The sequence below is a fragment of the Eurosta solidaginis genome, chromosome 3, assembly GCF_040869045.1.
Source record: "Eurosta solidaginis isolate ZX-2024a chromosome 3, ASM4086904v1, whole genome shotgun sequence".
Lineage (NCBI taxonomy): Eukaryota > Metazoa > Arthropoda > Insecta > Diptera > Tephritidae > Eurosta > Eurosta solidaginis.
The window spans coordinates 12,674,481-12,701,248 of NC_090321.1; the positions used below are offsets into that span (position 1 = coordinate 12,674,481).

At 34.6% G+C, this 26,768-nt stretch overlaps 2 protein-coding genes across 23 annotated transcripts in view; one reads left to right on the forward strand and one right to left on the reverse strand.

Moving 5' to 3' along the window:
• The window catches only part of Synj (synaptojanin), a 566,615-nt gene that overhangs the window by 108,176 nt on the left and 431,671 nt on the right, over positions 1-26,768 (forward strand). Inside the window, exon 6 of one of the 4 annotated variants that reach the window (XR_010950494.1) lies at positions 8,501-8,733. The exons of the other annotated variants lie outside the window; for them this stretch is intronic. The gene's annotated coding sequence lies outside the window, so the exon portion shown is untranslated. The remainder of the gene's footprint in view (positions 1-8,500; positions 8,734-26,768) is intronic. 4 annotated transcript variants of the gene reach the window in all.
• The window catches only part of Prosap (prosap), a 163,285-nt gene that overhangs the window by 43,384 nt on the left and 93,133 nt on the right, over positions 1-26,768 (reverse strand). For 17 of the 19 annotated variants that reach the window (XM_067770875.1, XM_067770872.1, XM_067770866.1 and 14 more), the window contains 4 exons: positions 9,083-9,132; positions 5,651-6,139; positions 1,844-1,861; positions 1,242-1,367 (listed from right to left, as the gene is read on the reverse strand). In XM_067770875.1, the coding sequence (XP_067626976.1) occupies positions 1,242-1,367; positions 1,844-1,861; positions 5,651-5,824 (318 nt within the window). In that variant the 5' untranslated portion in view covers positions 5,825-6,139; positions 9,083-9,132. The remainder of the gene's footprint in view (positions 1-1,241; positions 1,368-1,843; positions 1,862-5,650; positions 6,140-9,082; positions 9,133-26,768) is intronic. The other 2 variants (XM_067770879.1, XM_067770877.1) reach the window with 1 other exon arrangement.

The following is a 26,768-nucleotide window of genomic DNA, read 5'->3' on the forward strand; positions in this document are numbered from 1 at the left end:
AAACATTTTTAATGAAAATAAATAAAAGGGCAAGTGTGGAAATTTTTATTTTCTTCGTGGAAGAAACACAATTCTATAAAAAAATTTCAGAATTCATTACAAATTTTGACAAATTTTTCCTCCTTTAGACTAAAATGACTAAAAAATTACAAACTTAAAAAGATTTCCTAAAACAGGTGCGTTAAGCTGGACCTCCCCTACGATGGATTCGAAATTTTATAGGCTTGGAATTACATATGTGTTATTTATGTGCTACTTTGTTCCAAAAATAAAAAATTGTGTGCTCAAAATTTAAGTGGAAATTATGTGCTACTTATGTGCTCCAAGATAAGCTACGGTTTGCCCAGAAAGATAAAGGAGGTTGCAAGGGGGTAGCGGGGGATATAGCCCCAGACGACAGAATCGAAACGGGATATGTGCAGAATTTTGTGCTATTTATGTGCTTCATAGTTCCAAAAAGAATTCGCTTATTTGACATCTTCCAATGTGGTGTGATGGTAGTGTGCTTCGCCATCCACACCGAACCTCCTGGGTTCACGCCCCGGGAAAAGCAGCATCAAAATTTTAGAAAGAAGTTTTTTCAATTATTTGGCAAGCACTCCGAGTGTATTTCTGCCATGAAAAAATGTCTGTGAAAACTCATCTGCCTTGCAGATGCCGTTCGGAATCGGCATAAAACAAGTAGGTCCTGTCCCGCCAATTTGTCGGAAAAATTAAAAGGAGCACGACGCAAATTGGAAGAGAAGCTCGGACGAAAATCTCTTCGGAGGTTATCGCGCCTTACATTTATTTATTTATTTTTAATGTTTTTTTTTTTAAACTTCAAAAGTGGGGGTGCAGCTGTACATCCAGCTAGGTTTCGTGAGGCGAAGAAACTGGAGAGACTAGTAAGATAGTCGTTTATTTTATTATTCGTCCTAATATTGCGTTGTTTTAATTTGTCCCAAAATATTTAATTGTTTTAATTTATAAAAATTAAAAAGAAAATATTTTGGGAAAAATTTAAACAACGTGACAATTTTCCCAAATTATTGAATAAATTATAAATTAAAAATTGCTTCGAATAATTTTTTTCTTACATTTAAAGCAATAAGGGCAACCTCCGTTTAATTCATGAGAAGAAAATAATTGATAAAATTTGCAAAAAATTGTTGCTGCTAATTTTAAACTCGTAAGTATTTGTGCATACATACATACGTATGTTTACAACAATACTCTATATGGCTGATATTATTACTCACCTCTAAATAGCCGACAGGACCGTTGAACGGATAATCGCCTAATCGACGCTCTTCATCAAGAAATTTTCCAGCCTTACCGTTGGAAGGCGGACAAAAGAGTCCATAATTAAAACTCTCTTTTAATTCCTTTATAAACAATATAAATGATAAATAGAAAAAAATAAGCTTTAGATTAAATTTAATATAAGTGAGTAAATATGAATGTGTACTTTGCATTCAACTTAAAAAATACAAAATTTTATTTATTTAAATTTTTTGCCTTATTATTTAAGAATTCATGAGCTTAACACCGGCTTATAATTAATTAATCACCGTGTGATTCGCGGTTCGAATCTCGGTGAAACCTTTGATAACATTACGAAATTGCCTGATGATGACTACGTGGCGGTTTTCGAAATGGTACCATCGCAATATGTCAGTAAATGTTTCTTTCTTTCTTTTCAGTTTCTCTTAGAGAAAAACATAATAATTGAATATTCAATTATTATAAGCCCGTCTTAAGCTCATGAATTCTTAAATAATAAGTATAAATTGAACACACCATTAAACAAACAAACTTAATTTTTTGCCAGCATGCAAAATATTGAATATTCAACACCAACCTTAAACCAAAATGCCACCTATCGCACATACATATCGTATATGTATGTATTTATGTAGATAAGTTTAAAAAGTCAATCCAGTGTTGTACATAAGCAGAGTTATTTTGCGATATATTTTTTTTAAAGAATATAGATTGCAGTTACAGTGCGTTTATTTCACCAAAAAAGCGTTTATGTGTTGTACGTTGTTCAGTGGCGGGATCGGTCATTAAATTGAACACAGTGCCGTCAAGTGTCAAAATGTGCACGAACATTGTACGATTTTTATTATTTTTAAGTATTTGTGTACGTTGATAAGTAGTTTTTGTTGTTTAAATAAAAGCAGAATGATAAGAGTATAATTGGGAAAAAAGAAGCAAATTAAGTTTAAATACGAATAAACATAATCTCAAATTACATAGAACTCTAGGCCAGACCTTATAGCATACATAACGTTTAACAGTTTTGTGAGCCTGCAAAGCGTATAAAGTCTGGCGTAAAGCTTAAGCGCAAACACTTCAAATCAAGCACATGTCACTGAAAAAACTCAACATTGGTTCAGGCTTAGTAATATTATGCTATGAGCCGGACCCGTGCGCATCTTGCGTAACCAATATAAAAGTCTCTTATCAAATATTGACAGAAATCAGCTGTTCTATCAATCAATTAAAACTTACAGCTTGCGCTGCCATCTGGCGTATGGTAGCGACTGCCGATAACGCAGCGCAAGTATTCACAATAGTGCCATAGTACAAATAGATTTTTTTGTGTGCTCACAATCGTTTATTTTTAACAAATTATTTTAATAAAATATAGCTAAACAAAAGCACTACGACCAAAATTTCCAAACGCTCGCTAATAGCCCGAATCTCCATCTTTACAACCAAAACTTTATTTATAGATTTGGATTCCAAATAAGAGCGAAGAAGGGACCCGTACATAAAAAATGCAATTAGAAATAATACATATGATTCCTTATCATTAAGTCCAAATTGAGACACAGAAGGAATGAGAAGTGAATAAGCAACTATTCGTGAACACTGTTCGCGAAAAGCCCTGTGAGAAAACAATGACGAAGCAACTAAGTGGTAGATAAGCGGCGCAATCTAACGAACTATTAGTCAGGTTGATTTTAATATGTGGTAAGTGTGGTACGCGAATACATTAAATTGTGAAGCTCTAATACCAAGTAGTGCTGAATGGTAAACAACATTTTTTTGTGCAAAATATTTGAGTTCATTTATTCAACTGTTCAGTGAGACGAGCCGATAAACCAGAAAGGAATAATCGAGAATATCTAAAATTCGTCAAAATATCGAAAACAATCGAACAGTGAAATTTCAATCGTTTTGCAGCACTATTTTTTTTAGATAACAAGAAAGCAAAGTGAGGCATCCCTAAAGATTCTGCAGCGTTACAGTAATTCGATTGGGTAGTACTAAATAGATGTAAAGGCCAGTGTGCTCTATTTTCATGCTTATTGAATTTAACGATATTATATTGGTAATATTTGAATGAGAAATACCCACAAATCGATTCTCTCACTCGGAGTTTTCTTGCTAAATCTCTGCCGAGGTGCGACCATGCTTAGAAAAACTTTCTTTTAATAGAAAAAGCTTGTTTCTAAAATTTTGACGTTGCTTTAGCCGGGTCGTGAACCCAGAATCTTCGGTGAGGGTAAGCGGAGCACACTTCCACCACACCACGGCGGATGCAAAGCTAAACCTAAATGTATTCTATGGGCTGGCCCCATAGTTAGAGTGGAGGAGTACGCACAAGTATCTTAGAGATGGAGCCACAAAGCGTAAGTTGCATTTACTCCCACTTCCGGGGAGTTAGTTGCTAATATTTATCCTATATATATGTAGGGTAAATCATGGTAAACTTTTTAGGAACTTTACGCACTCGCCTAAAGTGACTGTCTCGCGAAGGAAGAGCCTGCAAGTGTTCAATTGCTTTTTGCCGGAGTCCCTCATTCTCTTGCGGATCGCTTTAACAGTGGTCATGTCAGTAGTGAAAGCTAGAGGTGTGATTGTTTGTGATGTTACTGGAATTGTAGCGTAATGGGTGCGATATTTATGAAATTGGGACTGAACCAAAATGTGGCTCCACTAGGGCGGTGTAAGGGCATACACTGATAGAACCACAACCGATATTTGGAAGGAAGTTTTACTCGGTCACTTAAGCTCTCGTTTTGGTGATTTGCATTGGCCGGTCTGATTACCCGATTCAACCGCTACAGACTTATTTTTATAGGATTTGTTAAAGTCGCAGGAATAGTCGACAGTAATACGATAACTTGTCTCCTGCTGTCATGGTAAGATTGATGGAAAATGCCACGAAGCGGGGCCATATGGCTATGAAATCCGGAGGCGACTTGGTAGACTAAATTTTAGTGGATTAAATAAACATATTACATAAACATAACCATAGATTTTTATTAAAAAGAAATAGAGAAAAAGAACATCAGTTGACAGAATATGAAATGTCATGAGGAAATTAATATTCAGGTGTTCTCATCTCGTTGACGTTTTCCCTTATTCTGAAAAGTTCGGTATGCATAATTTAGAGGGTTGTCTATCATACATAACTGCCTTTGAATGCTACTACGATGGGAGTAGATTTTGCTATACGTTTAGATATATAATAAACATAAACATAAATTTGTATTACCGAAAAGATAATAGACAATATTTTGCAGAAAAAAAATTTAGCCATAAAAATTTTGTACTTTTGTAGTACAATTAAATACTGGCAAATTGAGCTGCCGAAAAAGTGAGGTTATGTTGTTGACATCACCTTTATTATTTCATCATGATAAAATGAGGTTTTGATTTTGTGTAGAGAGATGCTTATTCAGTATTTGTTAAAATGACGTTTTTACTGACGATAACCTTGACTTGTGCTTGATTTGAATTTGTGTAACAAAACAAATCGGTGGGAGCGAGTTGTACAGTTACTTTTTCTGAAACATATATATTAGGGTGGGTTCATTTTCGGGCGATACTTTTTCTCCTTTTACTAATCGATTGGTGAAATATTCGTATAACTGTGATTATGTCGTTGTAAATCGCAGCGACAACTTCGAAGAAATCGGTGTGTCTGACTAACCAAATCGTAACATACTCTCGCTCTTGAAAACGCTTACTAGTAATAGCAATCATATAGCCAATCATAGCTTTCGCCAAGGGAAAAATTCGCCGTGACAATATGAACCAATAAATCTGTGATTTTTGCTTCTGCTGAGCCATGTAGTCTGAGTATAGAAATGAATATAGAAATCAGCGAGATTCAGTGGATCTTATTGTGTCTGTGATTGCTATTACCATTAAGTTTGATTTTAACAGTAATTTAGAACAAATTACTTTTTTGTCACTGTTTCGTCACAGTAATGGAAAAAATTGCTACTATTTAGAAGTCACAAACCATTGTTGTTCTTCAAAAATCGCGGTATCGGCCAATTTTATTTTTATTATTTAGTAATTTAAAATACAAAAAGAAAATATACTGAAAATGAAACTTCCTACTAGACTCCACAGATTTGCTTTACTCATAAATACGTACATGCAAACATAAAATATTTTATTAACCCTAATTGTGTTAGTTTGAGTATAAGCGGTGTTAGTATCCGTATGAAAGTTTTCTAATCAAAAGTTAGCGAAGCTTAAATAATGCTACAATAACAAAGTCAAGCAAAATATGATAATTCAAATATCAAATATTTAGTTGGATTTATTTATGTTTTTGATGGATTAGGATGGTTAGGGTTAAATATTTAATATTATTTGTGGGCTGCGAATATGTAGTTTCTTTTTTTTCTGCACATACCTTTGGCAATGAAGAGAGCACCTGTTGTTTTACATCCCAAACTAAACGATCTGATGGAAATTGCAGGCATTTATAAACGTTCAGTTCGGGTACATGAACCCGCACTAAGAGCCAACCATCACGTGGCTCCGGCGGTGGTTCATCATCAAAACCCGGCCCTGAACTTGCGTCCATGTTGGCCGGGTTTTGTTTGACTTTTGGTGTTGGGGGGTGGTAGGCCGTAATTTTGACTGATTTTTAGTTACTCGGTTTGTAATAAATTAAAAAAAAAAATGCTAATTTATATAAGTTGAGTTCTGCAACGTTAAGCTTAAACTTAAACTATGGAATTATTGTTTGTTTTCGACTTTTTGTTTAAATTGTTATCTCTTTACGTAAGTTTTATAAAAATTTTGTTATTGTTGTCATTTTTTATAATTTTATTATCATTAATAAATGCATTTCGTTGTAGCAGCAGCCTCATTTTACGGTGTTTCGTTGATTGGAGTGCTGAAAGTATGGCAAATAAGAAATAAAAATATGTTACAAGTTGTTTGTAGAGAAGTGCTTACTAAAATCCCGTCTTACGCAATCCCGAAATATAGAATGCCGAAATAAATTATCCAACCACAACCAAATACTGAACATCCACGCCCCCCATTTGGGAAAGTCCTGACACAAAATCCCGCCCAAACATCAAAATTATTTGAAAAAGTTGATGGGATTTTAAACCTTCGGTGTAGAGAGTATTTGGCTGAATAGTGCTTGTCGGGATTTGGTTTTGTCTAGGCATTGTGTTATCTGTTTATTTTTTCCCGAAGTCGCTATTCATCTTGTAATTTCTTTTTGCCGGAAATGAAGAATAATAAATTATAGCAGCAACAAGAGAAATGCAAAAAAAGAAATAAAATCATGAAATTTTTGTACTGAACTCTCCGGACAAATAGGGACAGATATGTTTTTAAGGTTAAGGATACGGCAAATTTCTTCCACATATTATTGAAATACACTTATGTACAGCTGTGAACCCGAAAACAACAGTGCCAATTTCTGAGAAAATTTCATCAATTACATTCTTTTTTTTTATATTCGATAATTCAAGCAATTTAAGAAACAAATCTGAAAAACCTTTTCGAAAATGCGAGAGGTTTGCATTTGAATTTTTATACTCAGTTGAGCAGAGCTTACAGAGTATATTAACTTTGATTGGATAACGGTTGGTTGTACAGGTATAAAGGAATCGAGATAGATATAGATTTCCATATATCAAAATCATCAGGATCGAAAAAAAATTTGATTGAGCCATGTCCGTCCGTCCGTCCGTCCGTTAACACGATAACTTGCGTAAATTTTGAGGTATCTTGATGAAATTTGGTATGTAGGTTCCTGAGCACTCATCTCAGATCGATATTAAAAATGAACGATATCGGACTATAACCACGCCCACTTTTTACGATATTGAAAATTTCGAAAAACCGAAAAAGTGCGATAATTCATTACCAAAGACGGATAAAGCGATGAAAATTTGTAGGTGAGTTGAACTTATGACGCAGAATAGAAAATTAGTAAAATTTTGGACAATGGGCATGGCACCGCCCACTTTTAAAAGAAGGTAATTTAAAACTTTTGCAAGCTGTAATTTGGCAGTCGTTGAAGATATCATGATGAAATTTGGCAGGAACGTTACTCCTATTACTATATGTATGCTTAATAAAAATTAGCAAAATCAGAGAACAACCATGCCCACTTTTAAAAAAAATTTTTTTTAAAGCTAAATTTTAACAAAAAATTTAATATCTTTACAGTATATAAGTAAATTTTATCAACATTGAACTCCAGTAATGATATGGTGCAACAAAATACAAAAATAAAAGAAAATTTCAAAATGGGCGTGGCTCCGCCCTTTTTCATTTAATTTGTCTAGGATACTTTTAATGCCATAAGACTAACAAAAATTTACAAATCCTTGTGAAATTTGGTAGGGGCTTAGATTCTAGGACGATAACTTATTTCTGTGAAAAAGGGCGAAATCGGTTGAAGCCACGCCCAGTTTTTATACACAGTCGACCGTCTGTCCTTCCGCTTGGCCATTAACACGATAACTTGAGCAAAAATCGATATATCTTTACTAAACTCAGTTCACGTACTTATCCAAACTCACTTTGAATTGGTATAAAAAATGACCGAAATCCGACTATGACCACGCATACTTTTTCGATATCGCAAATTACGAAAAATGAAAAAAAGCCATAATTCTATACCAAATACGAAAAAAGGGATGAAACATGGTAATTGGATTGGTTTATTGACGCAAAATATAACTTTAGAAAAAAACTTTGTAAAATGGGTGTACCACCTACCATATTAAGTAGAAGAAAATGAAAAAGTTCTGCAGGGCGAAATAAAAAACCCTTGAAATCTTGGCAGGAATACTGTTCGTGGTATTACATATATAAATAAATTAACGGTATCCAACAGTTAATGTTCTGGGTCACCCTGGTCCACATTTTGGTCGATATCTGGAAAACGCCTTCACATATACAACTACCACCACTCTCTTTTAAAACCCTCATTAATACCTTTCATTTGATACCCATATCGTACAAACAAATTCTAGGGTCACCCCTGGTCCACCTTTATGGCGATATCTCGAAACGGCGTCCTCCTATGGAACTAAGGATCACTCCCTTTTAAAATACTCATTAACACCTTTCATTTGATACGCATGTCATATAATCACATTCCAGGGTTACCCTCGGTTCATTTTCCTACATGGTTATTTTCCCTAATGGTGTCACCATAGCTCTCAACTGAGTATGTAATGTTCGGTTACACCCAAACTTAACCTTCCTTACTTGTTTTTATTTACAGTTGCATACCAACATGTATATAGAAAAGTTCCACCTTTGTTAATGCCTTACGGATTGACGGACTTCGATCAACAGAATGGAATTGTATCGTATGTTATTGCATCATTTTAGGACTGTTTCGGAAACATTTTGGGATGACTTCAGAAACACTTCAGGATTATTTTAGGGATCATATCGAAACCATTTCGGTGCAATTTTGGGGGCAATTTTAGGAACAACTCGTGATTATTTAAGGTATTGGTTTGGGACAATTTCAATATCACTTCGACATCATTTTGCGAGAGTTGCAAGATCTATTCAGAATAACTTCGTGACTGTTTTCGTAATTATTTTGAGACTATTTAAAAAAACATGGGCAACGATTTCAGGATGACATCGGCATTGGTTTAGGTATCATTTCGGGACAACGTTTGAATAATTTCGGAACGATTTCGAAACCATTTCAGGACCATTTTACAGTATTAATTGGTTACTATTTTTAGAATCATGCCGAAGTTATTCCGGAATAAATTTGGAATAACTTCAGGGTAATATCGGATTTTTTCTAGGTATCACACAAGTATAAATGTTTTATACGACTTACCGATCTTTTAGATTGCTACTCCCCAATTTTCATAGTTGATTTATAAATATCTGCAAATAAATAAAATTAAAGAAATTATTAATGCAAACATAAGCTAACTGAAAAATTTCTGTTAATACTATATTTGATATTTATTTTTGTTGGAGCTGCCTTTGCATGCAATATCTTATTATAACAGTTGGTAATAGGCTAATTATATTTTGACTAAAATTATTCGAATACTAGTTAGTTGACGAGTAGTACAGAAATAATCACGTGGAATTTGATTTTTTGGCGCTTGCCATTCAAAATTAGTTAGACTTTTCAAAGAAAAAAAAACGAATAATAGTACCCATTAGTTTATTAGCTTGTCGTTGGCTTTTTTTCTGCTGGGTTTTCAAACAGCAGAAAAAATCCTAACTACAATTTAACTAGAGTTAATCTGTAATTTCTACAGAATACCGTTAACTTCAGTCAAAACGCTTATCTGCTGTTAACATGACGTAATAAATGTGTACTCTTGATGAAGAACTCGGTTGAACCAAGCATAACGTAATCAATTTTAAAGAATGTCTGTTATATCAAGAACAATACACCCGTTTTCTTTTCGTGTACTTAGACATATATATAAATATATTGTTTGTACTTGGAACAGTGAGATTTTCATCACTTCCCCAGCACAAATAAAATATCATACTGATTAGTCATTCCTCAGCATGCGCTGCTTTTATACCCTATGTTGCCTCATCCGCATATTTCTCCAAAGGTGTAGTATTTTCCCGAAGAGTTGTAGCTCATGCTTGGTTAGTTACCAGCGATATAAGTAAATGTATATGTGACCCGGCCCATGAAAAGGTGGCTTATGACTCAAAGAATAAATTGTGAGAAACAGCTGTTAAAGATAAACAATGCATTTCTTCAGTTTCTTAGTATATATAATTTTTTTTGAGTCATAAGCCACCTTTTCATAGGCCGGGTCACATACTTGTAGTTTATGGCCATAAGCGTGGGTATGTATGAGTAACTACTTCGGCTGATGACTACATCTGTGTGTGTGAGATAGCTCTTCATCGCCTTCTACATAAGTGTTGCTAGCTTTAATGTGCACACGTACATAAGAGTGGCTGGTTCACGTTTTTGTTGTTGCGTGATTATTTACGAACAGCTTAGTGATGCTAATATTCGTCACAATATATGTATTCAAAAATCGTAAGCATTTCGTACAATTATCAATAATTCATAAATTAATTTATTTATTTTCGTGCAAATTACCGCACTCGCGGGACTTAGAAAGCACCATATAATTGTAGCATGGTTACAGAGATCAAAACAGTTTTGCTTTTTCAGCATATTTGCGCATTTCGCAAGTGAATGTGAGAGGAAAAATTCTACTTTCCATGCCATTAAATTACTATAATTTCTATGTCATTACTTTAGCCGTTATATGATGCCAAGTCGTTGCATGTGTGGCCGCTCCCATGGTTATAATAGAGGTCGACTTGGAAAGGCAAGCAGAGGAGGAAGAACTCATGCTGTACAATGAAAACAATCACATTTAAACATATAAATTTAATGAATGCAAAAACTTTCCAATAGTGCATCAGGACTAGCACTTGCTTAGTTAGAATTAATAATGCATGCATTTGATTTGGAAATGTTGATTTGAGGAAAAAAACTAATAAGCAAAACAATAGCACAGAAAAAAATTTTTGTGATATGCTTTTCACTAAATAACTAATTTTTCTTTTATTATAAAGTGATTGTTAAAATTAGGGTTGTTCAAAATTTTTTATATTGAAGTGCAAATCACAATACATATACAAAATTATATATACACTGGAAATTTTTTAGATTGAAAAAAAAAAAATATATTTTAAATGTTTAAAGAAATTTAATAATAATAAATAAAATTTGAATTAAAATTTTTCTCAGTGCTACAATATTTTTGAAAAATTTTTTGGTGTCAATTTGTTAGTGTAAATTTGAATATCATACCGAAGTGCCTTGGCTTCATAGGGAAGTGCTTTTTTTTTGCACTTTCATATGAAATTCAGGCCCTTTCATATGAATCGAATTAATATGTGAGGTAGCGTTGCCAAATGTCCCGTATTTACCGGGACATCCCGTATTTTTCACAAATTTTAAAGTGTCCCGCCGGAAAATTCTATGTCCCGGCATTTTCAAAATAACAAAATTAATAATTATAATCTGCTACGAAAGATGGCCATATTTGCGGCTTCGATTGTATTCAGCTCATTAGCATATTGCATGCAACTCTGTAAAGAAGAAAAATTCATCCCTACTGTGGTTCTGAATATTCCTCGTGTTCCAATGACACACGAACCAGATACGGATAGAGATTTAACATGCAAATGCAACAACAATGTGATCCATATGTTTCACATTGTTGTTGTATTTGCATGTTAAATCTCCATCCGTATCTGGTTCATGTGTCATTGGAACAAGAGGATTGTCAATGTTTTACATTTCGCACACCTAAATATTCATTTTGTATGGGGAAGTGTTGTGTTTTAAAATAACGTTTGAAAAATTAATCCATAGAATATTGAATTCGCATTAAATACAGCAAACGTATTAATTGTTAGCCTGTTTCATAAAAATATTTGTTATAGATAAATGACTTCAAAAAGTTTAATTCTATCTAAAAATTATTTCGCCGAATGAGCATCCCATACAAATATATAGGTGTTTCTTATTTTCAAATGTCCCGGGAAATTTAAAAAAAATCCCGGGAAATTGGGTCAAATTTGAGGTTTGTCCCGGGAACGCGAAATAAAAATCTGGCAACCCTAATGTGAGGCCATATGGGAGTGCTATGAAATTTTTTTTTTTTATATTCAAAGTGTGAATTCGTATCTGTGCCTATTCTCCAGGACAAAACAAAAGGGCTGTAAGTGTATATGGGTTGAGCAGCTCTGGTTAAGATTTATACTTTTCTTCAACATTGGGTGACATATATATATATAAAAGTTCATATGTCTATATGTAGATATGTAAACATGCTCGGTATAAAAGATATATGAGAACGATTCGATTTAATCTACTGCAGTTATTTGGCTTCTTTATTTTATAAATAACGGCATTGAAATTACAAACCATTTCTCATCGATAGCTACTTTTCTCAGTAATAACTCATATTTACGTTAATTATATAAATACATACATACACAGATCATACATACTTATATAAACATATACTTATGTCCGTGCAAGGGCAATTCCATGGCGTCCCATATTACAAATTTTGTTTATATATAATATTGTGACGAATATGAGCATCACTAAGCTGATACTAAATAAATAATCACGCAACAATAAAAAAACACGAAGCAACCACTCGTATATACATGAACACATCAATCATCATTTACACACATATATAAAAGGCAACGAAGATTTAACACACACAAATGTAGTCATCAGCCGAATTTGTTACTCACACATGCGCACGCATATAATATATGCGTATTATAATATATATATTATAACATATTGTAACGAATTTAGTGAAACTCCGCTTATTTTACACCTTCTACTAACGTTCGTATCGCTAAATTGTTGAATAAATAACTCCAATATTCAATGATGCAAAATTGTCTTTATTAGACTACTTTGAAAATACTTCACAATAACACTTATACTTCGCAACTGATAGCGTGCTTAAATCAAACTGATTACGGACTACTCAGCTTCTGCTGTTTTTATACTCTCTGCCCAAATGTCTAGACGTTTCTTCTCCTAGAATCCTCTACCTGGTCACCAGCCATACGCGCGTGTATTTGTAGTGTGTAGCCATATGCGTGTGTATATGTGAGCGAAGTAGTAGCTGACGATGACATGCGTTTGTGAGTATCTCTCTGCTGCTTGTATGTATGTGTGTACATGATGATTAATTTGTTTACATACATACAAGTGTGGCAGCTTGCTTTATTGTTGTTGCGGCTTTATTTACTTAGTATCAAGTTAGTGATGTGAGTATCACTTAGTGTTACTAATATTCGTCACAATATATAATATATATATAATAATATATGCATATTATGTAGCGCAATTACCAAGCAGGAGATACAAAAGAAGGCGAAACGTCTAGAATTTAGCAGAAATATGCGAATGAAGCAGTGGAGAGTATAAAAGCAGAGCGAGCTGAGTAATCAGTAATCAGTTTGATTTAAACACGCTATCAGTTGCGAAGTGAAGTATAATTGTGAAGTATAGTTGTACTACACCCAAAGTAGTCTAATAAAGACCATTTTACAATACAGAATATTGGAGTGATTTATTCAATAGTTAGAAGGTAGCAAATAAGCGGAGTTTCCCTAAATTCGTTACAATATCTATACACAAGCTCACAAGATATTTATTTAAATGGAAACTGAGACTGCGCTATACTTGAAGCACCTGTAGGTCATGCAGTCTTTGCGACTTTATGACACTTGTCGCGTCTTCCAAACACGGATCTAGGCGACAGTATGTAAACGCATCTAAACATCTATTACAAATGTAACAGGCTCAGTGTAGCGATATTTGCTGACAGACTGGCTATCATAAAAGCATTAGAACTAGAGCATAGAGCTTTGCTATTAAGGATTACCAACCAATTACACGCAAACATATACCTAAAAAGACGGGTACCGATGGGTATACGTAATCATTTTTTTTTTATTACTTGCTATAAAAGAGCATTATGGAGCAGGGATGCAGCCAGGGGTTGCCATCTGTTTTAATTATAATACTTTATTCAACTCATGGAACAGGCTCATATTGCTTTATACAGTTTTTTGTTTTTGATATTAGAAAAAAACAAAATTACAAAATTTGCACACGGCGATGGTTACTTTTTATATTCAAGACACTAGAAAACGACTTGAGTAATTAGGAAATTTTGTATTTATGTGAACCGCTACATTCTGCATGGGTATTAGCACCTAGGGTAATTTTACAATCTTACCCTTTTTTAAATTTAAATAAAATATGCAAACACAGACAGTTTCAAAATATATATAAGTACATACATATATACAAATATAAGATTAGATAATTTAATGTTGTAAAACAAAAAAATCAATTAGCAATAACATAAAGGGATCTCATAGATGTAATTTAAGTCTGCAAGACTGTAAATAAATAAATAAATAAATGTATACACAGCAGTAAACAGAAAAATAGTAATGGCAATGTTATCAAATTTCGTCAAATAAAATTCCACATTTTATTATTTTCGTTATTTTAAAAAATCTTCTATGAATTGTGTAACTGATACCGTGCAAATCAAACGAAAGCTCGATAAAAATTTTACAAAAATGTCGAGCCTTTCATTTTTAGTTTTTCGAATTTTTTTTGTATGCAGTTTTCTAACCCAATTAATTTTTAGTCCAATATAGTACAAGTTATAGGTCTCTCAAAACTCAGATTGATTTTTGGCCATTTTTTTACGCAAGGGTGTTTGAGATTTTCCTGCGCACAAACTTTGCATTTTTTTTTGCATAATTTTGTCGAATTTTAAAATTTTTTCGAAAACCATTTTGAGATTGGTTTGCACAGTTTTAGTTACAAACTTCACACCAGTTTTTTCTTAAAATTTGCATAATAAAAAAAAGAGAACTTAATTGACGAAATTTGTTAAAACTTGCCAATGCTTATTTTCTTTTCGCTGCTGTATATAAAAACAAGTAAGGACGGGACTATCTTCGGCTGTGCCGAAGGCTTCATATCTTTCATGAATGGGAATGAACAATAATCTTATCCCATTCGTAATCTCCATATAATCGGCTGTATAAAATAAGAAATATATAGTGAACAGATGTACATACCTAAACGATTTTAAGAGAAATATAAAAAAATGGCAAAAAACCCCCTTATCTGAATGATAGTTTGTATGGGATATATATTATATATAGCTCCGATCGAAATGATTTTTATAGGAAATCTTCTATGATATATGAGAAAAAATATCAACAAGTTTCACGTTTTTATATTGGAAAATAAGGGAGAAATGGCCAAAAATCTTTCTATCTGAACGATCGGTTGTATGGGAAAGGTATATACTACATACATCAAGTGATTTTTTCAGGAAATCTTCTATGATATATGAGAATAAATATCAACAAGTTTCAGGTTTTTACATATATTGGAAATTAAGGGAGAAATTGCCAAAAACCTTTCTATCTGAACGATCGGTTGTATGAGATATATATTATATATAGCTCCGATCGCAATGATGTTTTTATGAAATCTTCTATGATATATTAGAATAAATATCACCAAGTTTAACGTTTTTATATTGGAAATTAAGGGAGAAATTGCCAAAAACCTTTCTATCTGAACGATCGGTTGTATGGGATATGTAATATATATAGCTCCGATCAAAGTGATTTTTTCAGAAAATCGTCTATGATATATGAAAATATAAATCACCGAGTTTCACGTTTATACTTTCTAAATTAAGGGAGAAATGGCCAAAATCGTTCTATCTGAACGATCGGTTGTATGGGATATAACTATATATAGCTTCGATCAAAGTGATTTTTTCAGAAAATCTTCTATGATATATGAAAATATATATAACCGAGTTTCACGTTTATACTTTCTAAATTGCGGCAGGAATGACCAAAATCGTCTTATCTGAACGATCGGTTGTATGGGAGATATATGTTGTAGTGGTCCGATCTTACCGGATCCGACAAATGTCTAATATAATACAAAAATACATCCTCGTGCCAAATTTCATTGAGACATCTCAAAATTTGAGGGACTAGTTTGCGTTCAAACAGACAGACGGACGGACGGACAGACGGACATGGCTATATCAACTCAGTTCGTCGCCCTGATCAATTCGGTATACTTAATGGTGAGTCTATCTTCTATATTTCTCAACGTTACAAACATCGGACCAAAGTTAATATACCATTTCATGTTCATGAAAGGTATAAAAATAGGTAGGTACTTTGTGTGAGGATGCAAAGTTTCACGTTTTTTGTGGTCTTCATGTAAAAACTATGACTACGAATCTCGTATTTCAACAACATATGACGTAAACGTAAGTATTTGATGAAATTTGATGAATTTTGAGGCAAAAATTACAGTTTATATGGGGTAGATAATATATCTACCACCGATCTCTATGATTTTTTCAGACAACAATATATGCTATATACACACAATTTTGAGATTCGTGCCAAAGTTAATATACCACTTCATTTTCATGAAAGGTATAAAAATATTTTCGATTGGAGTTGTCACTTTATATCTGAAAGCTGTAGAATTTCTAAGACAAATTAGAGTTCCTAAGGCAAGGTACTAGGACATTAAACTCACTAAAATATTTCGAAGCTACCTTATTGCTCACTTGAATCTCTGAAATCTCACGTGGGAATGGATGAAGCTAACTTGGCCTAGTCTATGCTGCGGTTACAGACAATTAGGCAGAACTGAAAGAGATATATAGGTATGTGTTCTTGCAGTTTTGCGCCATATCTATGGGTTAACTCATATCATACAACAACAAACCAATCCAAGTACGTTGAGTATGTGTATTGTTTAACTTATCATTATATAAGTAAAGACGTATGTATGTATTTATTAACCTACTAGATTACTAGAATAAAAACCGCTAGTTAATAACTGCTTTACAATTTTAATGTATGTGATGCAGCTCTAAATCACTTTTCTCCGCTCCACCGTCACTTTGCTGTTAGTGTACGTGAGTTGTTCCATGATTTCTTGAATTTATGTAATAATTTCCGCTTTGCGGTTGCCTAATGATCTCAATCAGAAATCAGAGTAGATAAATGAAGAGTTAGTTGCAAAAATGTGCGTACAAAGTACTTATACTTGTAGATATGTATCTTTTTACTTGTATCTTATCAAAAAATGCTAATTCTTTCAACAGTTATGTTAACTAAGATAAATACATGCATATATATTTATTTTTCCTTGTACATAAAATATAAAAAAATATAAAATTTAATTAAAGCATCTTTCAAACAGTCAGCTTCCGCATTGTTACATATATAAACATTCGTATATACCAATATTGGCAGCAAAAAGTTTCTATTAACTGTAGAGAGCGTTTCATTCTCATCGTAGAGTGCTTGATGCGTCTTACGTTCGATAAGAAAAAAAACGCTAGTCAATACAAATCTGCATACGAATTTGCATATTTAATACTGCAGAACTTAACCGCAAAGTCGAGCTCGTTTAAAACATATCAACAATGCAAATCCATAACAAGTGGTGGCAAACAGCGTTGCCATATATTTTTTTTCCAAGTCGTCAGACGCCGCCCAAAAAATCGTAAAAAATCGTCATATCTATGGCAACAAGCAATAACAACCAAAGTTGAGTTAGGACGAAGTAGGGTTATTACCAGCAGACGTACGATTGTATTCACCGGAAACAAAAATGAGATCGCCGGATTTCATTCAACATTATTAAATTTAAAAGCGCTTTTTTGAAAATTGTCTTTGTTATTTTTCGTTGCCACATAAACATATAAAATCGTTTTTAGTTCATTATTTTATAAATAAAAAAAACCTCTTAAAATATAAATTTTGTACTTGTTTTCAGTCATTTTAACAATTTTTTTTTTTTTCTTAGAGCTCGAATCGAACCTCGCATAAACTCCTATATCATTTTAGTTTCTTAGTTATACATTTTCGCGTTCATTTTTTTTTATCACATTGCCGTTCAATATTATGACAGCAAAAGTTATTAAATTTTAAATAATCTTGGCCAGCAATATTCCTTTTAATGTATCAGTTGCCAGACGGTTTCGGATTTTGGTTTTGTTTAAATTTATTTTAGAAAAAATTCGTTCTACATTCGCTAAAGAGTGTGGCAGGCACATTAGATCTACGACGAATGCACATAAATTAGAAAAAAAGCGTATGTAGAGTCAGCTCTTTTGATAGTAGAAATAGTTTTCCAAAAAACTTCTGGAGGAACCTTAGAAATGCCTTCAAAATACGTGTTAAATTCTAAAAAAATTAAATAACCCTATACTCGCTATCAATATCCTGCACAATTTTCTGATCGATTGTGTGCTAAAAATGTTGCAAAACCATATGCAAAGAATCAATTTTTTTCCACCAACTTCTTTGGGATCCATGAAATTTAAGTTCTGCAGAACAACATTGTTAAAATCAAAACGCTTTCTAATTTGATCACACAGTTGAATATAAAAAATAATATAATCTTGTTAAAATTTGAATTTTTTCAGAAATGTTAGAGGCGCATAAACTCCTATATAAATCTGATCACTTTGCAATATATTTGAAATGTTTTTATAATCTATAATTTCTATGTTGTCTAATGTAATACATTCCGGCTTTACAAAATTATAAAATATACTTAAATAAAGTATTTTTATTTCCGAATACATATTATGTACTTATAGCCCCTCACTCTGGAAAATTTTATTAACTTTATTAATATTTTGAAGGATATACTTCAGGAAGGAGAGATAAATTTCATTCATATCATCCAAGTTATCAAAAATGGTTTTTGCACTGTCTATTTTGTCAACATTAACAACGAGGTTAAAAAATATTTTTAATAGTTCAAAAAGTTCTAATACTCTGTATACTACTGCCCCTAAGGATAGCCAGCGAGTTTGACATGGATGTAGCATCTTTTTTGGCTGCAATTCCAATAGCGCAATTATATTTTTCAATTGAGAACTATTGGAAACGTAATTATACACATTGCGCACCAATGTTTCTACACTGCTGGGTAGCTTTCAGCAGGCATACGAAGAGCAAAGCGCCAAAGAATGACATATACATTTAAAAGTAATATCTTACATAGAAGGCAGGCTTAAATCGTCATTTTTCATCACAAAATCGTCCTCTAGATGAAAATCGTCAAAATGACGACGGCGTCGTCAATCTGTCAACGCAGGTGGCAAAGCGAATTCAACCAATTCGCCGGTGTGAAAAATGTCAAGTGGAAAGAAAATTTTAATTGATTTCGATCAATTGACATATTACAGTACAAGGCGCTGTATATGGAAAATAACCAAGAAGAAGCAATCACCTGTTGGGATAACAACACCTGGGGTTCAATTCCGTAACTATGAAAAACTGAAAAATGTACACTTATTAACACACAAAACTTACACTTTAAATTTGTATGCGATTCTGTAAAGTATTGTGCACATTGTTTTGCTGAACGAGCGCTGAATGTAAAAGTCTTATGTCAGTGAGAAAATGTTGATCAAACGCCATGAAAAGAAAAAAGTTATTCTGCAACAGTGCGTATGAGTTTTGAATGTCACAATAGTGTACACTGGCTGTCAAGAAAACTCACGAAGTTTTTATGAGTGAGTTTTCTTGTTCACAGTTTTGCTTTACAGAATCAGAATTTCAAAGTTTACACAATTTCTCGTGTACACTTTAAAACTCACAGATAGTGAATAGGGCCCCTGGTACTGAAGCAGCTTTGTAACAACTTGGTGCTGTTTACAGTATAAAGTACAATTTCTTCATTTTTACGTTTTTTTACAAGAATTAAAAAAAAAAATAAAAGTACATAACCATCAATTAACGAAAACAAAAGATCTAATTCGCAAACTCTAATCATATCAAAGGATCACAAAATTTTTTTTGAAGAAGTAATGTTCAAAAAAAAAAAAAAAAAAATTAATAAAGCTTTTAACAACCTGAATTTCATACTTATTATATGTTTATAAAAAGCATAATTATATCGTTAATGTTCGAAACTTAAACAAATGAATGATGCTAACAAATTAACGCTTCAAAATGAGCAAGTTTTGGGGTCACTCTTACTGTGTTAATGTGTTTGAAGAAAATAGAATGGCAAAGCCTAATTAGTATAAAAAATATACTAAATACTTAGCGCGATTTCTTTCCGCAGAGATTTGGGCCGAATTTCTCTGCCAATTTGCGTCGTGCTCCTTTTTAATTTTCCCTGCAAATCGGCGGAACGGTATCTACATGTTTTATGCGGACCCCGAGCGGCATCTGCAAGGCAAATGAGTTTTTACTGAGAAACTTTTCATGGCACAAATACACTCGCAGTGTTTGCCAAACCACTGACGAGGGCTTAGAAAAACTTTCTTCTAATTGAAAACCCGTTTTTCTAAATTTTTTATGTTTATGTTATGTTTTATGTTTGCCCGAGACAACATACCTCAAAAAATTAGAGGGGGTATGCAGACTATCGATGCTTAGCATTACGGGAGCCCTGAAAACAACCCCGACGGCTGCACTGTATGCCATTCTGCACATTCTACCTATAGACCTGGTAGTAAAGAATATAGCATTAACAACTGCAACCAGCCTCGGTGCCTCGGGGCAGCTTGAGCGCCGACCATATGGCCATAATAGTATAGCGTCATCAATCACAAGACGAACATACTACCTGATTCCCTATCTGCGATTCGAGGGAGATCTTAAGGCCACAATAGATGTGGACGGTTGGCGCAAGGGTGCGCAAATGGCGGACGAGGCGATACATGTGTACACAGATGGTTCCAAAGTAGTGGAAGGAGTAGGGTCTGCGGTATACTGTGCTGATCCGGAAATAAACAGATCCTACAGGCTGCCGGATTACTGTGGCGTTTTCCTAGCGGAAATATTAGCCGTAACCAAAGCAGTAGAAACCGTGGAAGAGAATAGCTTAAGCTGCAACCGTCTTAACTTTTATATAGACAGTGAAGCAGCAATTAAGGCAATAATCTCGCGCATAGCACATCATCTAAATGCGTGTTAGAGTGTAAGCAGTCTCTGGAGAGAATCGGGACAGGGAGAAGCATACATCTATATTGGGTCCCAGGGCATTTGGAAATAGATGGGAATGAAAAAGCGGATGAAGTGATACAGCTGTCAGATCTAGAAGCAGCAAGTGGCTTAAGTCCTAGGAAGCTTTTAGTATTTGCCAAGAGGACGGAGTTATTTTATAACATAGGTCCTGGTTTTTGATAGGGGTTTTCAGTTTGGTCGTTAAAACAAACTTCTGGTAACACTACGGACTCAATCAGTCTATGTGAGGTCCTCATGGACCGGCCAGTTCAACCTAACCTAACCTAACCTTGCCCGAGAGTTGAACCCAAGACCTTTGTGTGTTAGGCGGTGCACGCTACAATCACACCACTAATTAGTATATGAAGAGTAAAAGTCATTAAAGTTCAATCAAAAATCATTCTTACCGAAAATGTATAAAACTGATCGTTGAAAATACTAATTACATACATGCACACATTCACAAATACTTCTACAACTGCGGCTTCAAAAATTAAAGCACTTTTGCCATCTTTTTTTGAGTAAAAGGTTTGTTTTGGTCCATGCATTAATTAAAAACAAAGTACAATTTAAAGTTAAAACAAGATCAAGTAAATTAGCCCAAAACTTTTTAGAAATCATTTTCATTTTGCTTAAATTGTTTGAATGTACTGTGAAACTACTAATTTAAGTTCGATTCGGCGTTCTCGTTTTATAGCTTTAAACCGTATCACGTAGTTGACCGTGATTGGACGCTGCCTTCTGGCGTCACATGTGTTTAACTTAGGCTTGACCAGTAATAGCAGATGTGGGAAGTGTGGGTTAGAGGAGGAAACGACCGAGCACGTTTTGTGTTCGTGCCCTGTGCTTTCCAGGCTAAGACTACAGCTATTAGGAGTGATACCGCTGTCAGATCTAGAAGCAGCAAGTGGCATAGGTCCTAGAAAACGTTTAGTATTTGACAAGAAGACGGAGTTATTTTATAATATAGGTCCTGATTTTTGATAGGGTTTTTTCAGTTTGGTCGTTAAACAAACTTCTGATAACACCGCGAACTCAATCAGTCTATGTTAGGTCCTCATGGACAGGACAATTCAACCTAACCTAACCGAGCTAAGCTCGGTGCAATTCAAATTTGCATAAGAAACATCGCCACTCCCTATACATGCATATTTTTAATTACCGATAGATGGCAATCCTTCTCAAAAATATTGTGTCAAATACCTGTAATTTGATGCTAATGTTTCCCCTATATATAAAATTGCACCTAAATAGGTCAACCCGCATTCGATAAATTCGATGCGGATATACAAAGGAATATACATAGCAAAGTAAGATGGCAACCTGGTTATAATTAACCCTAGTACCAAGACCTAAGAAGGAGAACTTAGAATATAGCAGGTTACCTTAGGTTAGGTTAGGTGCTAGCTGCCCTGATAAGGAAAGCTCACTTGGACAACACGAAGGTCCGTTGTGATACCACATACAACAAAAATAACGGTAATGTAGATCTAGCTACTTAGAGAATCGTTGGGTAGCAACGATAAAGTTCCGAATGATACCGATCTCAACCTTGGATAAGTCCTCGGGAGATCCCAGAGAGTCGCGACCGAAGTAGTTTCGCCTAGTTCTGGCAAAAGCTGGGCAATCAAGCATAAAGTAATTTTGTGATTCCACCTCATCATCCTCCATACAGCTTCAGCAGGATGGAGTTTCCAGTATATTGAGACGTACCGCATGGATACCCATGAGACAGTGCCCTGTCAAAACCCCAATGACCATTGATAGGTGGGGCTTAGTGAACCCAATTATTTCGGCAGACCTCCTGCCATCCACTTTCGGCCAGAAAGATTGTGCTACCCTGCAAAAGGTGGTGTCCGCCCAACGTTTACTGAGCTGATTCGAGGCCCAACTATGTAGGAGCAAACCACAGGTGGCCAGCGGAATCCTGAAATCCCTACAGCCATCACATCCGGCTGCGGGCTAAGAGATCCGCTTGACAGTTACCCGGCATATCAATATGGCCCGGGATGCATTTTATTGTTTCTTAATTATAAAATAGGTCGATGCAATCGCAAGCGTGGTCAGGCACTCCCAGACCACCCTCGATCGCACTGTAGTTGAACTCAAGGCCTTGATAGCCGCTTGGCTATCAGAGTTGATGTTAAATTCCCTAACCGTAGTAGCACTGGATAGCATTTCATCCACCGCATCCTTAATCGCAGCAACTTCCGCTTGGAATACACTGCAGTGATCAGCTAACCTAAACTTGCGCCTTACATTTAGCTCTTGACGAAATTATCAATTTCAGCAAATATATTAGTAAGTTCGGAAAGTTCATGATGAGGAACTACATCTACTATATTTTGAGCCATCTCATCCAAAAAGGTACTGAGTTTCGAGCTTTGGTGAGCGTTTATGAGCTCCTGGTCAACAGAAAGGCATATTTTAGCATTTTTTTTTAGCGCCCTGATGTATAAAATACCTATAAATTTGCCCTAGCCTAATAGCATATTCTTCAAAAGTTTCCAATACCGTCCTTTTCATTTTGTCCCCAATGTGTGGGTGTGACGTGGCGTGGCGCGGCCGCCGTGTTGTGATGGTAGCGTGTTCCGCCTACCACACCGAAGATTCTGGGTTCTCTCCCCGGGCAAAGCAACAACAAAATTTTAGAAACAAGTAGGTCCTGTCACTCCAATTTGTAGGAAAAATTATAAGGAGCACGACGCCAATTAGAAGAGAAGCTCGGCCTAAAACCTCTTAAGTATACTTATTAACTCCATAACATTATGGGAGTTGATTGGATTCATATTAAGGGCTTTGAAGATGGGAACCACCATCTCCCTGAACGCTTCACTGTCCAATTGCGACTAAGGCCGCCCATCTTTTGTTACAATTTTTATTAATGAATTCTTAAAGGACTCTGGTTGTATAGAGTATGAAATTTTTATTCTCTTTTTTGGTGGTTCGCTATTTTCGAAATTACCCCTGAACATAATATGGGTCCTTGGTCACTGTAACATCTCAGGAAACTGCGCTGCGGATGAGCTAGCTAGGGAAGGCACCAACCTGCAAACAATAACCTCCGCTGGTTGGGCCAGCCCTCCTCTAAACACCTGCAAACACTGCCTGCGATCTCTATTCACGGATCAAGCAAACGCCAGATGGGCAATGGAACCTGCGCAAAATCTGGCCTAAGCTGGATGAAAAGAGATCGCAATCGGTGATATTGTTAAACCGTATCTCTATAAGCCCACTAGTGGCCCTTCTTACAGGTCACTGTCTCATGGGCACTCACGATGCCTATATCGGCCTACAGACAAATGACTTCTGCCGCAGCTGTAGGGACGAGGAGGAGATAGAAAGCGTAGAGCACTGTCCCGCACTGTCAAAAACCAGATACCGATGCCTCCACACGCACTCCTTTGGGTGCCTTGCGGAGCTTGAATCTACAAACACTAACGACATCTTGCGTTTCATCAGGCAAACTCGCTGGTTTAGCCTCACTGTGAACTAAACGTTCTTCTTCGGAAGTAGGGAAATAGGAAATAGGGGCCCCCGCGTGGTAGCACAACGGGCCACAATGGCCTACGTGAGTCTCCGCTTGGACAGCGGAGGCAGCCACTCCAACCTAACCTAACCTACCCTGAAACCGTCTAGAAATCTTCTGTGCTTCGTTATTATGTGGCGTTTTAAATTTGTCAAATGTTCGCCCGCCATTTTACAGTGCGACTTTTTTTCTTCCTCGTTATATTGGAAAACGTCTCTAATGGCGTTGTTTGCTGCAACCCTACACGATATGATATTTACCCAGCTTATATACGCTTCAAATGGTTTTTTCAGAAAAATTTTCTGTAATATGAGTTGTTCAAGTTTTTCAAAACAATAATCAGAGAAAGAACGAAAATTTCAAACTGTTTTGTCTTTGAATTTTAGTTTTCAACGATATCTGAATTTTTGGCTTAACTTTCATGCTATTTTCAGAACCTTTTAAATTGATATTTTCGATGTCTGCTAAAAAGTGCAAAAAAAAAATACCAAAATGCATTTAGTGAACTCATGAAGCTTAAGCGACTTTCAGAGTTCAGCCACAGAGGGCATGTGGGCGGGATGCACGTTCGCCATAAGACAACAACAACACCCCATTAGCCAAAACCCGGCTTTCTTCGGTAATTTATTTCAATTTGTATGTACTTAAATATATTTGAGAATGCAATTTGGAAGCAACTTTAACTACTCGTATTTCTTATTTCACATCCAAATATACATATACATAGACAATGTTTATATACCCTCACATTTTTCAACAATATCAATGTTATATATTATAATTTATGAATATGTTTGTATGTATTTGCAAGATTGCATTTTTTTTCGCTGCTTGGCTTATGCTTTGTTTACACATGCCATTAATGTTTATGATGACATTTGCGACATTTTTCATTGCCATTGTTGCCAACGAGCATTGGTCATATCATCGCCAACTTAGTTTCACATTTCATTTTGCTTCTTCAAAATTTACTCATACTTCTAAAAACTATTGTTAAATAAAATATAAAACGAGCTTAGGTTAATGACAAATTTTTAAGAACGCAAAAGCGATAGAGATAGGAGAAAAAGTTTGTATTGGTAATTTAGAAGGAACCAACGCCTCTAACACCCCTCTCACTATTCTCCACCCCTGTTGAAACAGCAAGTTTTCTTGGACACCCGTTAGAAGACATCGAACTTGTGATCGGTCGCACCTATTGGATGGGGTGAAGCACTGCTACAACAACAACAACAGAAGGAATTTTGCGGATTAAGGAATGTTTTCATTAGAGTGGCACTATGGATGTATTAAACGGAAAAACATGAGGTTGGAGATAGAAATGAATGCAAATAAAATTTTTTCTGGCCACTCTTAGGTAAAATGATGTAATGTTATGACATTCAAGCAAATTTTTACATTTAGTGCCTTTATCTTTAATTTACAGACCATAACTTTTGATTTTTTTGTGATGTAAAATAAAATAGTCTTATATTGAACATTCCCTGATGTAGATGTAAGAAAATATCGAAACGCGTAAGAGAACAAAAAATATCCTTATTTTTGTCTTTTATATATCGAAAAAAAAAAATCACTGAAAATAGCATTCTAGTCCAAAATTATCAGCAATAAAGTTTTTTTTTCTTTAATATAGACATTTATGTAATACAAAAGAAGCTTCAAATATTAATGGGAATATTTTTCGCTACTCATCAAATCTTTTCGCAATTTTTTATTAGTATGTGTTTGAATTGAAAAAAAGAAATTTAATGACAGAATGAGCTAAAAATAAAACAGTTTTTAAATATTGTTTTCAATTACTATTTAACAATAGCGGCAAAGGCAAAAGGAAATTTGATAACGAAATTTTTTGAATCGACAACTTCTGCAATTTATTGCCATTGCTCTATATGAAGAAAACAAAAATATTACATATAATCAAAATGACAAATATATGTTCACGCAATTATTCCGATAAGAATATAAAATTTTAACAGAATTTTATGTTAAAATTTTTACGATCGTAATGAAATTGACTGGCAATTTTTAAATACATACATATGGACGTACAAATATACTTAGACATATATTTACACTAATATTTACGTATGTATGTATTTATGTAGTATATCAGTAATAGGGTGGGCCAAAACACAAAATGTTAGTTTTTCTGTAATGGGCCAAATAAAACGTGTTGGTAGGCGCCTCAGGAATATGTTCATGAAGATTGGCTCTTTATATTTACTTATTTTACAGGAATATATATCCTCAACGCAGTTTTTCATTTTCCCTCAGTGCCTACGTGAGGTAAATGATTTGGGCTTTTCAAAATCCGGATTTTATTTTCGCATTTTTCATACAAGTTTGAACAACAAGTTTTTTGCATAAGCCTCATAAATTCTACATATTTCGAAAAAAT